This window comes from Erithacus rubecula, assembly GCF_903797595.1.
Source record: "Erithacus rubecula genome assembly, chromosome: 1".
Classification (NCBI taxonomy): domain Eukaryota; kingdom Metazoa; phylum Chordata; class Aves; order Passeriformes; family Muscicapidae; genus Erithacus; species Erithacus rubecula.
Genome location: NC_136658.1, coordinates 105,318,835 through 105,337,916, shown reverse-complemented (window position 1 = coordinate 105,337,916; position 19,082 = coordinate 105,318,835). Strand labels below are relative to the sequence as shown.

General features: G+C 44.5%; 1 protein-coding gene across 3 annotated transcripts; it reads right to left on the bottom strand.

Annotated features, from left to right (window-relative positions):
- Positions 1-1,592: 1,592 nt before the first annotated feature.
- On the bottom strand, positions 1,593-18,251 carry DDX3X (DEAD-box helicase 3 X-linked). Of its 3 annotated transcripts, none has more exons than XM_079302048.1 (17): positions 18,042-18,251; positions 16,002-16,059; positions 14,992-15,042; positions 10,779-10,902; positions 9,475-9,615; positions 9,289-9,388; positions 8,611-8,746; positions 8,170-8,255; positions 7,434-7,532; positions 7,198-7,358; positions 6,876-7,020; positions 6,612-6,756; positions 6,111-6,292; positions 5,903-6,020; positions 5,343-5,499; positions 4,416-4,543; positions 1,593-4,111 (listed from the first exon to the last, which is right to left on the bottom strand). In XM_079302048.1, exons 1-17 carry the CDS (start codon positions 18,084-18,086, stop codon positions 4,029-4,031), a joined length of 1,959 nt encoding a protein of 652 aa, XP_079158174.1. In that variant the 5' UTR covers positions 18,087-18,251; the 3' UTR covers positions 1,593-4,028. The 3 variants fall into 3 exon arrangements, with proteins under 3 accessions (XP_079158174.1, XP_079158175.1, XP_079158176.1); XM_079302049.1 differs by having other exon boundaries at positions 4,416-4,540; positions 18,042-18,218; XM_079302050.1 differs by lacking the exons at positions 10,779-10,902; positions 14,992-15,042; positions 16,002-16,059; positions 18,042-18,251 and having other exon boundaries at positions 9,475-10,606.
- Positions 18,252-19,082: the final 831 nt, after the last annotated feature.

Here is a 19,082-nt window from a genome sequence, read left to right as displayed (position 1 = left end):
GCCCAAAGGCTGAACTTCACTGCACGTTTTGGAGACCTGACACAACAAAGCTTCACAAAGCCAAATCAATGACCATTTTTCACCGTGTCTTGCCCATCTCTTCCCAAGCCTTTTCTCATTTACTGTGGGAAAAATGTTGCTGCCCAGTATGCCAAGAACTATCGAAATACAAACTTCCATCTCTGTGGGAACACACTCTCTTTTGGTGCTTCTCTACGCAGTAGCTTTGGTGCCTCAAGGCTCATCTCCGCCCTTTCCTCAGCCTAACTTCCATCTCCAGAGTTAGATGGTTTAACTCCAGAGGTAAATGTTTTCCTCTAACCTGTAGGAACAATCGTCCTGAGGACTTTCTCCTCTTTGTGCCCACTACTGCCTTACAGTGGCCCTTCCACCACCTTTGCAGCCCCAGTGCAGAGCACTGCTCACAGCCCTGTGCTCCTGTGGATTGTGCTGCCCAGTGACTCCTCTGCCACTCCTGCACTCTGCTAGGGACAAACCTCCACTAAAGCACCAAGTGCAAACCTTTGCATTTAACGCTGGAGTTCCAGATCCCACTGGCCACCTGCACAGCACACATTTCCCCTGGCATATCCCTCTCCTAACTCTGGTTCTAGTATTTCTACAGATGGACAGAGGAGGGAAAACTGCCTGTGGAAAATATGTAAGTGCATGTTGCACATCCAGGGACATCGCATGACAACACAAAGCCCTGCATGATGAGGTTGGTAATTAATGCAAGTCTAAAGCAGGTAAATGTAGTGTGGTCCACAGTCAGTGTGCTCAAGGCAGATGCTCCAGCAAGCTATCCTGGGAATCAGTTATCTCCATCCTTTCCCTCATTCTCCAAGGCCCATGCACAGTACTGGGATGGTGGTGTAGATCTCATTTCCCATATGGATCCAGGATTGCAGGGCCACATCACACCTTACCAGTCCTTATCCCATGCCATTTACCTGCATCACTGTCATGGATCAGAGGTACCAGGCCATTATTTTCCCCCCATCCCCTTCCTTACTCACCAGCAAAACACAAGTTTCTACAGCCATTTCAGCACCAAACTCGGAACCCAGGCTCTTTCTAACTCACCCTATCTCAAATGAAAGAATTTTATCTCGCTTCAAAGAAACTGGAAACACCTGAATCTATTCCTTCCACTTAAGTCCCGTGAATATTTCAGTATTTCACTTCATTTCGACTTTTCAATGCCAATTACAGAAACAATGAACAGGTATGACATCAAAACTTCAAGCTCTCTACAAGGCTCTCCTGTACTCAGAGGGAGAACTGTGAGATCAAGCCCTGAGCTGAGGAACCAAGCTTAACTTCACAAGGCTGAATTAGGTTGTTGCAGCTGAACTTGGCTCCCTTCCTGAACAAACCAAGGTGGATTTCTCATCTGTCCCACCTCTGACACTGACAGTAGCCCTGCACTGAGGGGCACAGGAGCTACAGCCCTGAGCCTGGCTGCCATCTGTCACCACACTGACATGTGCCACACTAGAGTCACCTGCTTCCAGAGCTGCATGAGAATGAGACTGCTGGGGCTACAGAGCTCATAAACCAGGAGTGACGCTTCACAAATGAATAGACTGTGCAGTTCAACTTTTTTATTTTAATAAAATCAAGAATATGCACAGCACATGCAGTGCTAGCATCTAAACTAATACAATAAGCAATTCTAAACCTACAGTGACTTGAAGTTCAATTTTCACATTCAGCAAGTTTAAATCCATTCTTGCATATTGGTTTGAATCCTTGTATCTGAACTGAAAATATTGCTGGCTGATAAAACTTGCTAAAATGCACAAGTCACTGATTATGCCAATACAACAAAGATAACCACATGTTTGAGGATTGCAATGTGCCAGACATTCACTGAAAAAAAAAACACACAACTAAACAAAACTCACGCAACAAACATCTGAGAATCTGGACACTTCACATCAGTGTTTAGAAGTGTTTCATAAATATCTTAAGACAAGTGTATCAAAACCTTGGCAGGTTTAATTTTAAGTTGCCAATTTTTGTTTTACTATCAGAAAGTTATGGCTATATTGCCAATGCCGGGTCTGCTTAATTTGACTTAAGAGTTTAATATGACTTAAACATTAAAAGCTCACACTACCCCGAAATATATAATTTCACGCATACGGTGACATTCAACATTCAAGTGCCAGTGTTTTTGTACTGTCTTTTGGTCAAGTTTCTTTAAACTTTCAAAGAATCACTTTTAGGCTTACAAAAATAAATATTTGTCAAAAATGTTCAATAAATATTACACAAAACTAGCAGCAAAAAGTATCTAGAAATCTGTCGTGTGCAAATAGTTTTCTTCCCAGCTATCATTCCCATGGTCCCAAATAAGTTTTAGAATCTATTTCCTTCTCCTTAAACAAGCTGCGTTCAATCTCCAAGAGACAAAATAAGATTGGAAGTTAAGGACACGCACACAAGACATATATAAAATTCTCTGAATGTGCAATAAAAGAAGTATTTTGTAAAAAGTTATGGGCAAAATGTACAAGGGCCTAAACCTAGACTTGAAATAGCACCATAACAAATGACCTCAATACTGTCAAGTGCACCTACTTAATAAAAGTTTTAGAACAAGGCACAATACACTTGAAAAAATCTATTGCACTTTAGGAGATTTTTGCCATTTTCCTATGCCACTGTAGATTAGTTGTTAAATGCTCTGGCCGCAAAGTTAGCACAGAAATTCAGTGGCAGAGGCATTTTTCTGGTGGACAATACTTATCTTTGGCCAGATTTAGCATAACAGACTATAAATACAATGGAAACCTATGCAACTAAAACTGACTAAAACTGCACTTTAATAGCAGAATTGAAACCTTGTGCAGTTTATGTACATTTCCAACCTCTGTGATCTCAGGTTTGTTTGTTACTCTTCTGGAGCCATTTTACAAAGTCTACAGTAAGCCAGTTTAACATCTCCACGCAGCTTGAACAGAGTAATGTGAATCTGCATTAAAATAAAGCCTGCTGCATAATTCTTCCTGTTCATACCCTCTTGACCAAAAAACATCAACACTAGCATGCGTTATTAGACCAAAAATTCAGTCAGGCCCTTAGGGAGGACCAATCACTGCCATGGTCAGCCATTCTACCATTTCAATTTCATATGGCAGGCATTTTTAAGAAGTCTAAATAGATGAATTCTCCTAAAAACTATTTCAAGTTATCAGACCTTTAAACGTTCCCTGTAATGTTCTGCCCACATTTGGCTAGCTCACATTAATGATCTGCCTAAATATTGAAAAAGGAATTGCTGTATTTACTTGCATTAACTTCAAAAACAGTGCTTTTAATGTATGCATGTATCCATACATCATCTCATCATGACTGGAATGGCTTATTAAAGGCTATCAGGTTCTAAGTACCTATCCAGGATAGAGTGAGCAAATCAGAACTTTAACTTAGTACAGTTTTGCCACATTAGAAACTAATTGCATTGATATGCTTCAAGATGTTTTATTTTTCAAATCTGCAGATACCAAAAGCCCTAATGCAGGCTACCGCATAAGTTTTTCTTTGTAATATTATGGATGAATCAGTGATTCCTGTTTAAGTTGTATCACACCTGTGTGCCAAGGTTTGATTTTAGCCCAAGTTCAGTAATTTTTATTTTGTCAAAACAATTGATATCTTGAGCATTACTGAGCCAACAGGACATCAAAATAAAAGTTGTCTAAAGTTAAAGGCACAGTACATTAACAAACAAATGATCCTCAGTCACAAAATTATAAATGCAGTTTCTGGGTGGGGATGGGTGGGAGGGGAGTTAATCCTGACTACAGCAATAAGAGTCTTCAAAACCACCTTCGAGATAGGGCTACTTGTTCCTTTATTTCCATCTTGTGACCTTGAGCTCCCTTAAAAAAAATTTCAGTGGAGAATCACAGCTGGTAATGTACTGCGAGTTCTTGAAGCTACACAAGGTATAGTCTGGCTAAGTTACATGTGGTTTCCATATTAGCTTGTGTGGTGGGGTATCTGCTGCAAGCAGATCAGTTGCCCCACCAGTCCACCCCCTGGGAGTTATAGTTTCCTCCATATCCATCACTGTTGTAGAAGCCTCCATAACCACCACCTAAGAAAGGCAAGAGAAAGCGATGCTTAATTAACTCTAAGGATTTGCACCTTTACAACAAGAAAACAACCCAAGTATCTGTTGTCTATCAAAGAACCCCACCCAGCAGTAGTGCCAAATACACAACATTAAACTCATGCTGGAAAGACCTGTAGCGTCAAACCATCAGTCAGGCAACCTGCACTGGCCTAGATCCAATCAGGATGCCGGGACTGCATGACAAGCACCAGATGATCTCATTCAAACACTACACCCATTTTTACCCCAGCAAGCGTTTCAGGAGCACCTGCCCAGCCCCTCTCACCTCCGAAGCCTCTGCTGCCGCTGCCGCCGCTGCGGCTGCTGGTTGACCGGCTGCTGCTGGAGCTGCTGCTGCCGAAGCCGCTGCTCGTCCGGTAGTCCCTGGCTCCGAAGCCTCCGCTGAACCGACTGCTGCAGAGGGCGAGACACACACCACAGTCAAACGGGGGCATTTGCAGCACTGCACACACTGAGATTCACATACTCTGAGCACCAACTACAGCTGGCCAACAGCCACTGCTGAGGTGAGCATCCCAAGGCTACCTGGGAAGATTTGATTCAGTGAAATCTGTCTCCACAGGGTTTCCAACCCTCTCTTAGTGTTTAAGCAATGCATTTATGACTATCTCATGATGTACAAGATGACTACTTTACATGCATTCTGCTAGGAAAACAAAAAACTCACACTAAACCCAATGTGGTTGGATCATTTTAACCACATTAAGTATTCTCTCATCCTATCCTTCTTCTAAGCCAGTAAACAAAGGTTTGTACTACAGTGTTTTAGGTTTCCACAGCAAAACTATTTAACAAGCAGCCTCACACCTGCATTCTCTCCTCTCTCCTTGTCAAAAGGCACTGCATTATCTTCTCCAAAACAGCTGCTTAAGGTACATCTCTGGCACAGGGAGGTATGCATTTCTGTGTTTTATAGCTGTTTTTACAGCTCTAAAAGGGCTTTTGATAACATCATTCTATCTCGGCAGTATCTGGCTACTTCCTTGAGAGGAAAGATGTCCTGTGTGTTAACTGCCTTATGAACAGATAGAACAAAGTCAGACAGACACTGTCACCTTTGCATGCACCAAGCTCAGCTTATACTGCACTTCTCATCCTCTAACTGTATTTTCAGACTAAGTCACAGAACTGTCTCTTAATTTACATTTCAATATATATACAATATACATTTCCAGCCAAAGCTGCCTCTTACCTCTTAGATCGCCCACGGCTGCCTCCCCCTTTGTGATGCTGCTCATAGGCCATGTTCTCCAGCCAAGATGGTACTTCTTGCTTAGCCTCCACAAGGAGATCAAGCAAGTCCTTTGTAATGTTTATGTTCCTCTCATTGAAGAATGAAGTGGCAAGACCTGAAGGAGACATTCAGTTTTGGCTACAGACAATCCAAACACACCACAGGACTCAAATCCATTCCACATTTCAGCTCCTTACAGCCAAGCCTGAGAACACTAGAATTATTTAAGAGAAAGCCACTTGAGACCATTAATTCACCACAGCCAGTCATAAAATCATGTTTACTGACAGACCAGGCTTACATAGTGCCATCAAAAGGTTTTTGCTACAAGAACATTACCCAAAGGAACTGGTAAACTTTCCACAGTGACCAGATAGCAATGACCAACTTTTGATCACAGAGGGCAACTCACAGGCTTCTCTCAAGTACTTATTTGAAATTCATTACTCAGCCAATACAACTGCATCTGTTGACTTAGGTATGAAGTGCTGTCTGTGAAAACTCTGGGCTCTACTTACCAAGGTTTCCTACACGGCCTGTACGACCAATACGATGTACATACTCCTCAATGTCACTTGGCAAGTCGAAGTTTATGACATGCTTTACATTTGAGATATCCAGTCCTCTTGCTGCTACCTAGTGGTTAAAGGATTCAACCAAATCTTAGTAAAACTCCCCAGGCCAAGAAGTCAGCTCACATGCTCGAGTTTTACAGCTTTCACTTACTGCTGTGGCAACAAGAATGGGGCTCTTGCCAGAGCGGAACTGGTGCAGGGCTTCCTCTCTGTCCCTCTGGGAGCGATCTCCGTGGATACTTGTGCAGGCATAGCCTTCATGGTACAGGAAGTCCTCAAGAGCATCTGCCCCCTTTTTAGTTTCCACGAACACCAGAGTCAAGGAATCTTTACCTAATAAAAATTAAAGCCCAGGTTAGCAGAAGAAAAAAGCTGAACAGACAAATACATGCTTCATGACCTGGTAATAGGTAGCTTCAATTCTCTGCCTGTTTATTCCAAAGTAACAGAACCAGGGACCTCCCTCCCATTTTTAGTAACAGACATGCTCACATCAACTTGATACTGGCACTTAGCCAGTGCAATACATTCACTGCATGTTCAACAAAATATCCTTTCATTCACCTAATCAATAGAAATTCTTATTGCTTGAGTCATTAGATTTCTCTCTTCTGAAATGTGTCTCATTTGCTTATCTGCAGCTGTTCTTTACCTGTGGCATTTAGCAGGTCAAGCAGGAACGATCGTTTGTCTAGCTCTTCCACCCATACTACTTTCTGTGTGATGTTCTCAGATGTAGAACCTACTCTGCCAACAGCCAGAAAGATGTATTCATCAAGGAAGTCACGAGCAAGCATCTATAAAGGGGAGAGGAAAAAAAAACAAAATCCCAATCAAATCATATTTTTCTCCTCCTTCCAAAGAAAATTTCTTTGGCCTTGTGAGCTTTACAAGTATTTAAACTCCTGTTAATTACCTGGATTTCCTTGGGGAAAGTAGCACTGAACATCATGGTGTGACGAACTCCCTTTGGCGGCATTGTATCTTGTTCAACAATTCGACGAATTTGAGGTTCAAACCCCATATCAAGCATTCTGTCAGCTTCATCAAGGACTAAGTACCTAAATAGCAGCAAAAAGTCATCCTCAGAACATTTTTCTGTAAGCTGTGCTCTGGTGTCTGCACTGGGTTACAAGCTCTCAACTAGATGTTTAGACAGCCCAAAAGCTACAATCTGACATCCTGAACCGTACCCCACTTTAAGTCATTTGTACATTGACAAGCAACACTTCACTTACTTGCAGAAATCCAGTCCAATCTTTCCCCTCTCCATCATATCAACCAGTCGTCCTGGAGTTGCTACAAGCAAGTGACACCCACGCTCTAAGTCACGGATCTGCTGGCCAATGTCTGCACCACCATATACAACGCAGGGGCGAACTCTGGAGCGGTATGCGAACTGTAAATCAAAGTAAGTTAGCTCCAAGAAAAATTCTACTTGAGCTATGTTATAATAATAAACTGTTGGATATACCTTTCTGGCTTCCTCATAGATCTGCACAGCCAATTCTCTGGTGGGAGCCAAGACCAGTGAGATTGGATATTGCTTACGGCGCCCGTACCTCCCATTCTCCTGAAGAAAAAAAGAACAATGGCATGAGCATCCAAAACACAGAGGGAGAGAAAAAAAAAAAAAGCTACTACAGGCAATATTTAAGACAGGTCACCAAGTTTAAGAAAGACAAAGCAAGGCTAAGAGCCAATGCAAATACTGCCCTTGAAGACAGCCCTATTACAGTGCCCAAGGTTCAGCTGTGTCAGTATGGAATTAGCTGCACAATCCTGGTCTCCACAAGCACTAACCTCAATCCCTAACTTCAGCAGCAGAGAAGTAACAGCCATAGAACCAGTAACTTCCTACTCTGAAACTACTACAACACAGATGTGTGACAGAGTAGCTTTTTGTAACAAGGGAAGCATTTTTTAAGTTTATGCAATAACAAAACCTCTCATTAAAAAAAAAAGTGGATAGTTATGCATACAACTCTTCAGTAGGAAAAAAGTTATCCACAGCCTTGATTTTTTTTAAGGGAAATACCTGAAGTCTTCTAGAATTTGAGATGCTTGCCTATCATATGAAAAATGATAACAGCATTTAAGACCAGCTGTTGTGTTCAGTAGCACAGATCAGCTCATGTGAGGAGAGGGAAAAAACCCAAACCTGTGACATCGGTCATCACTTTCACAAGACTGGGAACTTGAATACTTGCCTTCATTGCTCTCAAGGCATCACCAGGGCCATCTGCATATATCTGGCTCAGTATTGGTAGAAGAAATGCAGCTGTTTTTCCAGACCCTAGTAGAATACAAACCAGTATTATTAGGAGTTACTGTCAACTACTGCACTAATGCTCTATTTAAGTAGCACATTCCAGTTAACATCTGCATTGGAATATGGCTGCCACTTGTGGTACTGGAGCACCCTCAGCACCCCAAAAACCTTGAAGCAAATGTGGTTTAAGACATGAACAAGTCTCAGGACAAACACAATAACTCTAGTCAAGTCACATCTAAAGGAGATGCAAGACTAAAGCTAATTAGCTTCCAACACACAACTATTTCAGTACACTCTGCACAGGAGGTTCTACCTCTTATCTGCAGTAACACAAGACACCACATCTACTGAAAGTAAGCAGCAAGAGTTAACTTACCTGTCTGAGCACAAGCCATTAAGTCTCTCTTTTCTTTAATAATAGGTATTGCATGTTTCTGGACTGGAGTAGGACGGGTATAGCGTGTGAGTTCAATGTTACCCATTATAATTTCTCCCATGTCAACATCACTGAACTGTAAGGTATTTAAAAGGTGTAAGATCAGAATCCTTCCCTTCAACTACCACATAACACAACATTCAGTTTAACAAGTCATTATTAAGGTAGCTTTTGTTGCAGACCTTCATATAGATCTTGCCTACAAAGTTTACAGAGTCACACAGATACTTAGTCCAGTTTTCTAAGCAATTCTTAAAAAGCCAGCCAAGCCTGAAGTGCAGACTGCACTAGTACATTGTGTTTGGCACAGCACTGCCTATGCCTTAGCAGTTGCTCCCAATCAGCATCTTCAAAGCATTTCCACTTCTTCACACATTCATTGTTTAAGCACAAGTTACAGTTAAAAAGCAAACTATTAGTGTTAAATGAAAAAGCTTACATAATTTCTTGCCTTAGTTCATCATATGCAACCCTCTTCTGCAAAACAGCTTAGCTGTAAGGAAGGGAAGGCAGTATTTCCTTTCCTCCCCTAAATTCTAGGCATCAAGACATCCAGCCATCCATGCAAAACAGTCACTATTCAATATATCTGCAAAACAAACTTTTAAAAAAACTTACACTTTCAATGTGTGGAGGGCAGTTGCTGCCTGTTGCTTCAACAGGAATATCATCATATTTCTCAAAGTTAATGCCAGTATTGCTTCCTGAAAAGAGTTCCCTAAAAAGCAAAAGAGGAAAGTATTTTTACTTGCTGGAATTATCAAATGACCCTCCCCCGTGAATGGATACTATCCCGTGACTTACTGTTCCAGGCGTTCACTTGGGGGGAGAGGCTTTGACCAGTCATCCTCATCTGATTTGTCACACCAGCGGCTGTTCCCACCGCGCTCAAACCTGCCGAAGCCGCTCCGGTCATAGTCCCCACCTCTGCCACGCTCTTCATATCTAAATACAGCACGAGAATCAGACCCCCCTTCCAGCAACAGGGGCTACTGGCATGCACTACCAAAGCCTCAACGATGCAGCAGTGTATGCTCTGTGTATTACATACACAACTGTGAACAATTCTAAATCATCATGTTATCTACATTTGCTTCTTCACCTAAGAACAGAAATCAGTCCTGGCCATCAGACCAGGTCACATTTTTCTGTGTTAAGATACAAGAGTTTGTCGTGATTTCAGAGCTCAGTTTAGCTTAACACTGTGAACTTTGTATCACTAGTTTTATTTGTTTAAGCAGAACAAATGTAAACAGCCACCTGCCAGTGGAGCACCAAATTACTCAGTCTTTACCATCTCTTTGTAGGGAGCTCTGTTTAAACTGCCTAAGCAGTATTATTTTGTATTACCCCCACCCTTTCCTCTGCCTCATTCTACACAACTCTCCCATGTCCAGACAAAACCCTCCAGCAATGCTGCAATTTGTTCCTTAATTCCCCCACCAAATGTGTGACCAAATACCTCCATTATGTCATATAATTATTTCATAAAGAGGGAGCTCACCTGTATTACTGACATGGAAAGAAGGTGGAAGAAGTCCTTACCTCAACTGTTTAGTTTTTGGCCTGGTAAATCATGTTTGAGAAAAGTCTGGATACAGGACTAGGTCAGCTTTACTAAGTAGTCGGTAAAGGTCACTCTCACCACACTTGTGCATACAACGCATGATGTGTGTAAGACTGATCAAGTAAGGCAGAGAACCTGCAAGAGTCTCACCCAGTTTTATTAACTACACTTTTTAAACAAGAAAATAAAACTGAAATAAATAAAAAAATAAATCCCATAGTGATGTATTGTGTGTGCTCCCAACAGCTCTTCAGTTCTCCTGGAAGGAGCCACCCATCTAGAACTTCTTTAGTGAGTGCTGAAGTCAGCCAGTTGCTACAGCTGCACTAAGAGGCTGGAGGCACACTCCAGGACACATTTTTAACACATGCAAGCTGCCCATCCTTAAAATCACAGTAGCTTTAAAAGCAAGGTTCTCTCCCTTTCTCCTCCCCGCCCAGGTTCCTCCTGCCTCCTGCTGCTCACACCTGGAACTCTAATTTTACCATCAAGATTACAGGTGCAGTGCTAGAGCTGAGGCAGGTTTCAGACCAACACTTGCCTCCCTCCTCGGGATCCGGTCCCGCGGTCGAAGAAGCTGGATTTGGCATCACGGTCAGAGCGCGCACCAAAGCTGCTGTAGGCATCCTTGTCTCGTCTGGAGCTCCAGCCACCACTGTCAAAACCTAGCAGAGAAAGGGACTTCAGCCATGCATTGCACAAACCAGGTTTTTAACAGAAAAAAACACTTCTGCTCAAGAAGTCTTCACTGAGGTCTATGGGACTGAATTCCTTCTTGAATGGAAGACACATGAATGTTTTAAGACTTGCTCAGCAAGGGACTGAGCACTTCCCACCACCCATCAGAACTGAAATTTCTCCCTGCATGTACAAGCACGTTGGGTAGCTTTATAAAAACATGCACTTGCCTCAGTACAATTATTTCAGAAGCCTACCTGGAAAGATGGGTAACAGAAGAAACTTTAAGATGTTATGTCTTGCCAAGCCTCCTATCTTTTAAACACAAACCCTTGACTACACATTAAATTTCTGGAGGTTAGGGAGGCCTCTCGAAGATCAATAAATGGTATCAGAAACCCAAACACAGGTTAGAATGTTTTATTATACTGCAAGTACAAAAAGCAATGGGATCTGCACAGACTAAAATTAACAGTACCATACACAAAGAAGGTATATGGAGCTCTTCACCACAGATTAACCACACTGAATTCTTCCACAGCACTTTTAATTTGGCTACCATAGGTGCCCACTTGCATGTTAACTCAAAAGAATACAAAGTACCTCAGCTCACCAATACCTGAGTAAAAAAAACTTACTTTTATTCTGCTACCAGGGCCTGTGAGGCAGCACAAACATGAAGCCTTTGTACACCACTCTGGTACTGGTCTAAAACTATTAATTCTTTCAGAAGCCCAACCTCCCCAGGTTTGTGCAACTTTTTCAATCTCAGCTGTGGGATTCCAGCACAGAGTAAGTTAAATAATGGAACAGATAAACAAAGTGTCACTCTTGTGAGTATGCTTTGCCAGCTCCACAGCACAAAACCAGTCCAGACCTATTCATGAGACAATAAAAGCAACCGCAGAATAAATTCATTCCAAAGAAAGGGGCTGTTCTAGGCCCAGTCTCTCTAAAAAGGCTTTGCTACCAGAATTACCCTACCTTTCTGTATACTCTCTAACAAGTGCCATTCTACCAAGCCTGAGAAGCTCAAAGAGTCAAAATGTTATACTCCAAATAGCCTATACAGTAACCTCATTAACCTAGCTCATCACAACACTGAGTTCTGAAGCTGATATCTTGCCAGAATTTTAAGGAAGCACAGCAACTTCTACAAAGACAGATGTACACATCCTGCTTCACCAATTAACTGTTCAGTCTAGCCTTCCTTCTCTGACTTTATTTGTGGATCAGCACAGAACATAAGTCCAAGCCATACAAGTCAGTTCTAAGTAAATGACAGGCATAACAGCTGGAATTTCAGGTATCAAATGGCAGATGAAAACTGAAAGCCCTGAGAAAACTCATAGCAGATCAAAAATCAACTTCTCTAAATTAAAGAGTGATTACAATGCCGTGCAAAGACTATGAGGAGATTCCTTAAAAAGACAAGGCTTGTGGGGTTTTTTAAGTAAAAACCTGTGGAGAATCCATCCAGCTCATCTTCCTCACTGCAGGGATAAGAATTCACTAAGTTAATCAACTTTCAGAGCAATTCTGTACTCCTTGCACCTATGAACAGCATTACAGTTGTCAATGCATCTCCCTCAAACAGCATTTTAATTCACATTTTGTAACACTAACACAAATCATTGACAGCTCACTTGAAAACCTACTGCATGCAGCAGCAATAATATTTTTTTTTTTTAAGATGGGGAAAAGCAGAATCATAGTTTATTTTACAGTTGATAAGACCTTTAAGGTGAGTACCTAACTTTTTGATCTATAGATCAGATTACAGTTTAAATATCCAGAAGCTGCTTCCAGGAATTTTAAGAAACTTACATGACAACAAGTTTCAGTATTACCAAGTCGAGCTCAGGCAAGCAGGACACTTCAGGCCAGGCAGCCCTGCATACTGAGCTCCCACAGCTGAGAAACAGAACTGCCATTAAGTAACCTATGAACATTATTTTTATGCAGGCTGTTATTTTCTGCCGTTCTGTACTGCCCTACTCCCTCTATTTACAAAGCAAATAGATTAGCATTAATAGGAAAGATCTGCAGGTAAATGCAAGATTTTCTCCCACCAGGTCACCACAGTTGTAAGGCTGCATCAAGGAGTTCGTTGTGTGGTTAAATGCTACCATGCAAGGTTGCTTCCTCTTGTCTAAGCTTTAAAAAACCTGACATTAAAAATTCCAAGGAGTAGCCAAAATTCAGAACAGTTTCAATGCAGCTGAAGAAATCACTGAGTTATGTAAACAGAAGCAAACATAACTTTAATGGAAGTACAACTGTAGAACAGACTTCATATCATCCTACAAGATAGCTCAGTTTACCAGTTCAAACTCGTGATGCTTCCAGCAGGGTCCTGAACTGGAACCTTTCCATCCAGCAATTATGAACCTTGTCTCAGGGAACCAGGAAGTAGGCAAGGCATACAGCACTCAGCCAGATTTAAATGCAACTTTTGAATGTTAGGTTTACCAATGAAAGTTGGCAGCCAAAGTTCTATTAATTGAACAAGCCAGAGGTCAGATCATGGCTTCATGATCTATTTACCTTTGTGAAAGGTGAGGTTTAAGTGCCCAGAAAAGCCTCATGTAATCACCCCCACATTGTTATGTCTGAACTCTGGTCTTGCACATAATGAATTACAATGTCAGTCCTACACATAGTAAGTCATGATAGAACTCAATGCTACTGCATCTTTTACCTACACAACTTAGGTACTGAACATCACACAAGAAGTTATCTACCAACAGTCAATGTTCATGACCACCTTAAAGCTGTTTCCTGCCTTTGAGAAACCTGCACATTCCTCAGATTTGACACGTCAGTTCCTTGCAAGACTGCTCATATTTGAGGTCAGTATGACTGGAACTGAGAGTACTGAACTGGCTGCCAACCAGTCTCTCTCCTCTGAAAACACGCAGCTCTAGTAGCATGCTGTTCATCACTTGGTGCTTCAGGCCATACTTCTTTTACATAACAAAAAACAAAACAAAACCAAACCCTGAACATGTAGAAAGCCCACTAGCTTGGACCCATATGAAGGCAAGACAAAAAAAAAATTGACCTTTCTTCAAATGGCTTAAGACTACAGTGGAGCATTTTACATCTAGCCAGATTATAAGTAACACAGCTCCAGAAGCACTGTGAGATATATTATCATTTAAGTGTTGCCCTCCCATCCACTCATAATGGAAGCCATTCTCTTGCAGTATTAAAAAGAACGTGTGAAAGTTTACTGCTTTAGAAACAGATGAGATCCAAGCCCTCAAATGCCACAAAACCTCAATTCTTTACAGGAAGTATTTACAAGGAATTAATTGCAGGAAGTATTTTAGCTGCTGCATTCTGGTATATTTCTATAAGTGTTAAGAAGAAATGTTTCTGTCATATCCACCAAAGTTATAAGATATGACGTGCTGCAGCACCTGGATCTTACAAAGAAAAGTCATATTTTACTTCACTCAAGTGTTCCAAGAAACTTTTCTTCTGTATTAGGTTCTGTTTAGAGATTCAAATGGAAGACGGAAGGGCCGTTTCTCAGCATAAACCCCTGTGTAAACACGTGACCAAACTAGGTCATGTACTTCATGTTTGCTTCACCAACGGTCTGCATTTCCTTCTGCAAGTACTCCCAGGGGCTTCCACAAAAACTGCAGGAAGCTGAACATGTACAACATCTCTTTGTGTAAAATATGCATTTACAAAGTGAAACTGTGCTGTTTCATCATACTAAATAACTGATTACTGTAAGTTCCACAACACAGTCACGAGCAGAAAAACTCCATTCCAGAGCAACACTACAGGGCAAGTTAAGATGGGAGACTCCATCTTCTTCACTCACAGCTAATTGTCACACAGACACAGGAGCTCAGATACTGAATTTGCACTTAGGATGTAAGTCGGTGAGGGGATCTAGAAGAGCACACTAAAAGCAGAAGATAAAAGTTGCCGTGTTTTGCACAGGACAGTCAAGCAGTCTATGTAACTGCCTTCAGCAGTACTGCAGGAGCCTCTGAAGTCTGCTCCAAGAGATGCAAGAGCCAGCTAAGTGCTGTTACTGTGTTTCTGATACATACCCTGTTTTGAAGCTTCCCTGTTCCGCAAGTGAGGAGGAATGTATCGGCCTTCTAAAGGACAAAAGAAAGGCAGTGTTACAGGCCTGTGCTGTCAGCACATCTTGAAATGCTCATCTTGTCAACAACAGATTTTGCTTAATAAAAACAGCTGCTTTTAAGGCCTCATGCAGCATTTTGAAAAAGAATCCTTTAATACAGCATCCTTGGAAGCATGCTCTGAGTTGAAGTTTAAAGTTCTTGCATTCCCATTAAGGCAGCTGGTTTAAGGCACAGATGTCTTGTGCTCCCCTGACCGAATCACACACCCATTTATGGGTGTTACAGTGTCTACGACAAATGTCTTCCTAGAACCCATGAAGGCTTAAGCTGCTGCCAGATACTTGAGCGGCTCAAGATACTGTGACATTCAAGTACTGGCACTCACAGTATTACTACCAGTATTTTTTTCTTCCCCTTAAATTCACCCATACCCATCCATTCAGCTCAGACAAACCAGAAGCCAAACCTAAATGCCTCTGAATAGCATTCCTGTTTACAATCCAGAAACATCTGTCGGATAAAGCAACGTGAATGAGAACATACCAGCCACAGGCTGGAAGATTCCCCCCTCTTAACATACTTAAGCTTGTATATCAATATCACTTTCTATTTGATGAACTGAAATCAGGAGAGATAACATTGCTACTCTACCTGGATATTTTAAGAGGACAAATCATGACATTACTACAACCAGTGGCCTCAGATGAGAGGCAACTAAAAATCTGGGACAGAACTGGAACATTAAGTTCTCCCAAGCTAATTAAGTGCCTTCAGAAATGTGCACAAATACTATACCACTACAAAATTAAGTGGCTCTATCTAAAGGATGTTTGTTTTCAAAGCAAGCTTAACTGGCAAACTCCCATTTCCTCATCAGCCTCTGTAAACTTTGGCTTTAGAAATTGCTTTTCGCAGCTGCAAACCCCCAATTTCTAAAAGCATTGTAAGCTTGAGAATTTGCATGTACTTACTGCTTGTAGAGCTTCCTTCACTCTGAGAGTCTGAGGAATTCAAGTCTAGACCAGAAAACTAGAAGGAATAAGACAAGTATTAACATGTTTTACCATGAATTTATGCTAAGATACAAAAAAGACTTTTCACTTATTAGAAACAAGCCAGTGCAAATTTTTTTTTCCATCACGCCAAATTAGGTCTATTATTACTCATGTGTCATCTTTAGTGCTTCTATACCCACCAATAAACACACACCCACACGGGCAGCAAGGCCAGCAGAGTAACTCACACCCACCAAATCACTGCCAGACTTCTGCTTCACACTTAATATGTAGCATAAAGAGCCATTTCAAATACACCAAGTACCAATGCACTGAAATGCATTGGGATTTGGGTCATTTACAATTCTTTTTTGGATACTTTACTTGAAAAGACTTGAAATATTTTTAGCTGCATTAACACAACTAAAGCAATACAGTCTTCACGTCTGAGGCAACTACTGCTCGCAAAACATTAGGTGATGTCTGCCAAAATCTTCAGCAAACACAATTTTTTTGGTTTGTTTTTCCAAAATGTTTACAGCCTTCAGTCTCACAATAAAGTTTTCCAAAAGAAGTTCAGCTCACACAGCTCTGGTGTGCCACTCCAAAGTTTTAAGTCAAACACAATATGGACTGCTTTCAGCAGAAGGCAGTGGGAAACCGATAAAGACTAGAAACTAACTTACTACAGTTGTCTGGCTGCATGGCAGAATTACAAACTTGTATCAGAAAAACAAACCATGCCTAAATACAAATTAATTTTATGCAATGTATCGTGCAGAAGTGCTCGCCAAAATGAGTTGAATTAATCCAAAGCACTGTCCTTTCTGGCGCTCAGCTGCGTGAGTTGCCGCCTGCAGACATTCAATTCTTTAAGATTTCTCCCACGGCTGACCTCGTAACACCCTCTTTAAAGCCACCACTTAAAACGTCATCTTTCCAGTTGATCGAAGAATCATCGCAGGGCTTAAGAATGGTTTTTGTAACAAAAACAAAGGCTCTCTACTAGGTCCAGGCAGCTCTTCACAATCCACTAGAAGCGATGGGGGCAACCCTGGCCAGGCGCTGGCTCGGTGGCGCAGCCCCGGCGCCATCTCAGTGCGGCACTGCGGGCCGGATTCCCGGCGCAGCGGGAGCGGCTGATCCGGCTGCCGGCGCCCGTCACGTGTGGCGCGGGGGGAGCGGGGAGGGAAGCACCGTCTCCATGACCTACTTCACGGGAGCGGCCGAGGGCGAGCGCTGCCCGGCCGCGCTCCCGCTGCAGCAGATGGGGCCCTTCCTGCCCCCGCCGCCTTCCCCGAGGGTTAGATAACCATCGATCCCGCCCAGCGCGGGGAGGGAGGCGGGGGGATGGAGGAATGAAAAGGAAGAAAATAGTGAAGTGGAGCGGACCAACACGAGTCTAGGCCCAACTGCGTCACCGGGGCCCGGCAGTACCGGAGCTCGAACAAAGGCGGCCGCCAGCGCCGCCTCCCCGGGGAGGGGGCGGCACACAAAGCGCCGTGTCGTGTGTGTCCCCCCCTTCCCCCGCCCCGCACAATGGCGGCCATTGACCGCCCCTTCCTCCTCCTCCTCCCCCCCCTACTGCAGTTCCCGCCGCGGCCGCCGGGGGCCGCTGACGCTCCCGGCGCTCCCACACAAAGCGGGTCCGAGCGCGGCGCGGGGGCCACGGGGCCCGAGCGGCACCGGGGCCGGGCCGGGCGGCACTGGCGGCCCCGCACCCCCGCAACGCCGCCCGGGCCGCGGGGACAACGCACCCCCGCGGGGGGGGCCCGGCGCGGCGCGGGGCCGCCGCACGGCGTTAACTGCGCAACGACCGAGTGCGCCACAACAGGCCGCGTTGGGGGGGAGACGGGGGTTACCGCGGGGGGAACTGAGACACGGCCGCCGGGAAGCGAGAAACGAAGCCCCCACGCGAAGATTCCCGACCGTCCCTGCCGCCCGCCCTGCCCCAAGAGCCTCCGCCGCGCGCCTCCCCCGGGTAACGGAGCGGCCTTTCCGCTTCTCGTCCCTCACCTGCTGGTCTAGACTGAGGGCATTTTCCACCGCCACATGACTCATAACGAGAGATCGGTCTCGGGCTCGTCCCGCTCTGCCTCGAGAAATGGGAATTCGCTGGGCCGGGAGGTCGCTGCCGTGGGTGTCACTGGTTCCGCCACGAATCGCTGCCCTGACTGAGCCCCCCCCGCCGCGGGCCCGGCCTTTATATAGGCCCCGCCCCCCGCGCGCCCGGCCGCGCGCGCTGACCTCAGCGCGCACGCGACCGCCCCCCCGCCCTCTCTTCCCGACGCTATCGCGAGAACTCCGCGCTGCTCAGTGGCCGTGAGGGAAGCGCTCCCGCAGGTGTCGCGAGACTTCGGGGCGCCGGACCCGCGCGGATTCTCCGGCGGTACCGCGAGGTTTCCCCTCCCCCCGCTCCCGCCCGGCTCTGCTCGGGAGGAGAGCGGCGGCGAATTCTCGCGAGATCACAGCCCCCCCATCAACACACAGCCTACGCCGCGCTGTCCTTTTGTTCGCCGCCCTCGCGAGAGCGCCCGGCGCGCGCGGCCGAGACGCCTCGAGAAGGAGGCGGGCCCTGGGTCACGTGGCTGGGCGCCGCCGCCATCTTGTCGCTCCCCCCTCAGCGGGCAGTGGCGCAGCGCGTAATGGCGGCGCGGCGGGGAGGAGGGATTGCTGCGCCCAGAACATACCGGCCTCCCTCCCTCCCTCCCCCGCCGCCCCTAGCGCAGGCCCGGACACGCCAGCCTGCGGCTGTGCAGGGCTCAGACCGTCCCCTGTGCTTGCTGCCCAGCGGGAAATGGCTGCGAGCCGCTCACCCCAGCACGCTGCTGGTGGGTTCCTCTAGTCATTGCGCGTATTCATCAGCTCTTTCTCCAAGACCCTGAGCCGTCAAACACACTGACTGCCAAAGGACTGCCCTTATTTTCCCTGTAGTGCCAGTTTTGCCATCTATCTCTGCATCCACAAATAGCCCCAGCTGCGATTCATCAGGACTTTCAGCCTGTAAGCATCAGTCAAGTAGTAAGCATTGAACTGTCTGTCATTAGGGGAAAAAAA

Excerpts from the sequence above, each read along its gene's own strand:
- DDX3X (XM_079302048.1), bottom strand. The coding sequence starts at position 18,086 with ATGAGTCATGTGGCGGTGGAAAATGCCCTCAGTCTAGACCAGCAG. Across the intron at positions 8,747-9,288 it reads GCCCTCCACACATTGAAAGT|TTCAGTGATGTTGACATGGG; the intron begins GTAAGTTTTTTT and ends AATACCTTACAG. Across the intron at positions 7,359-7,433 it reads TCTATGAGGAAGCCAGAAAG|TTCGCATACCGCTCCAGAGT; the intron begins GTATATCCAACA and ends TTTGATTTACAG.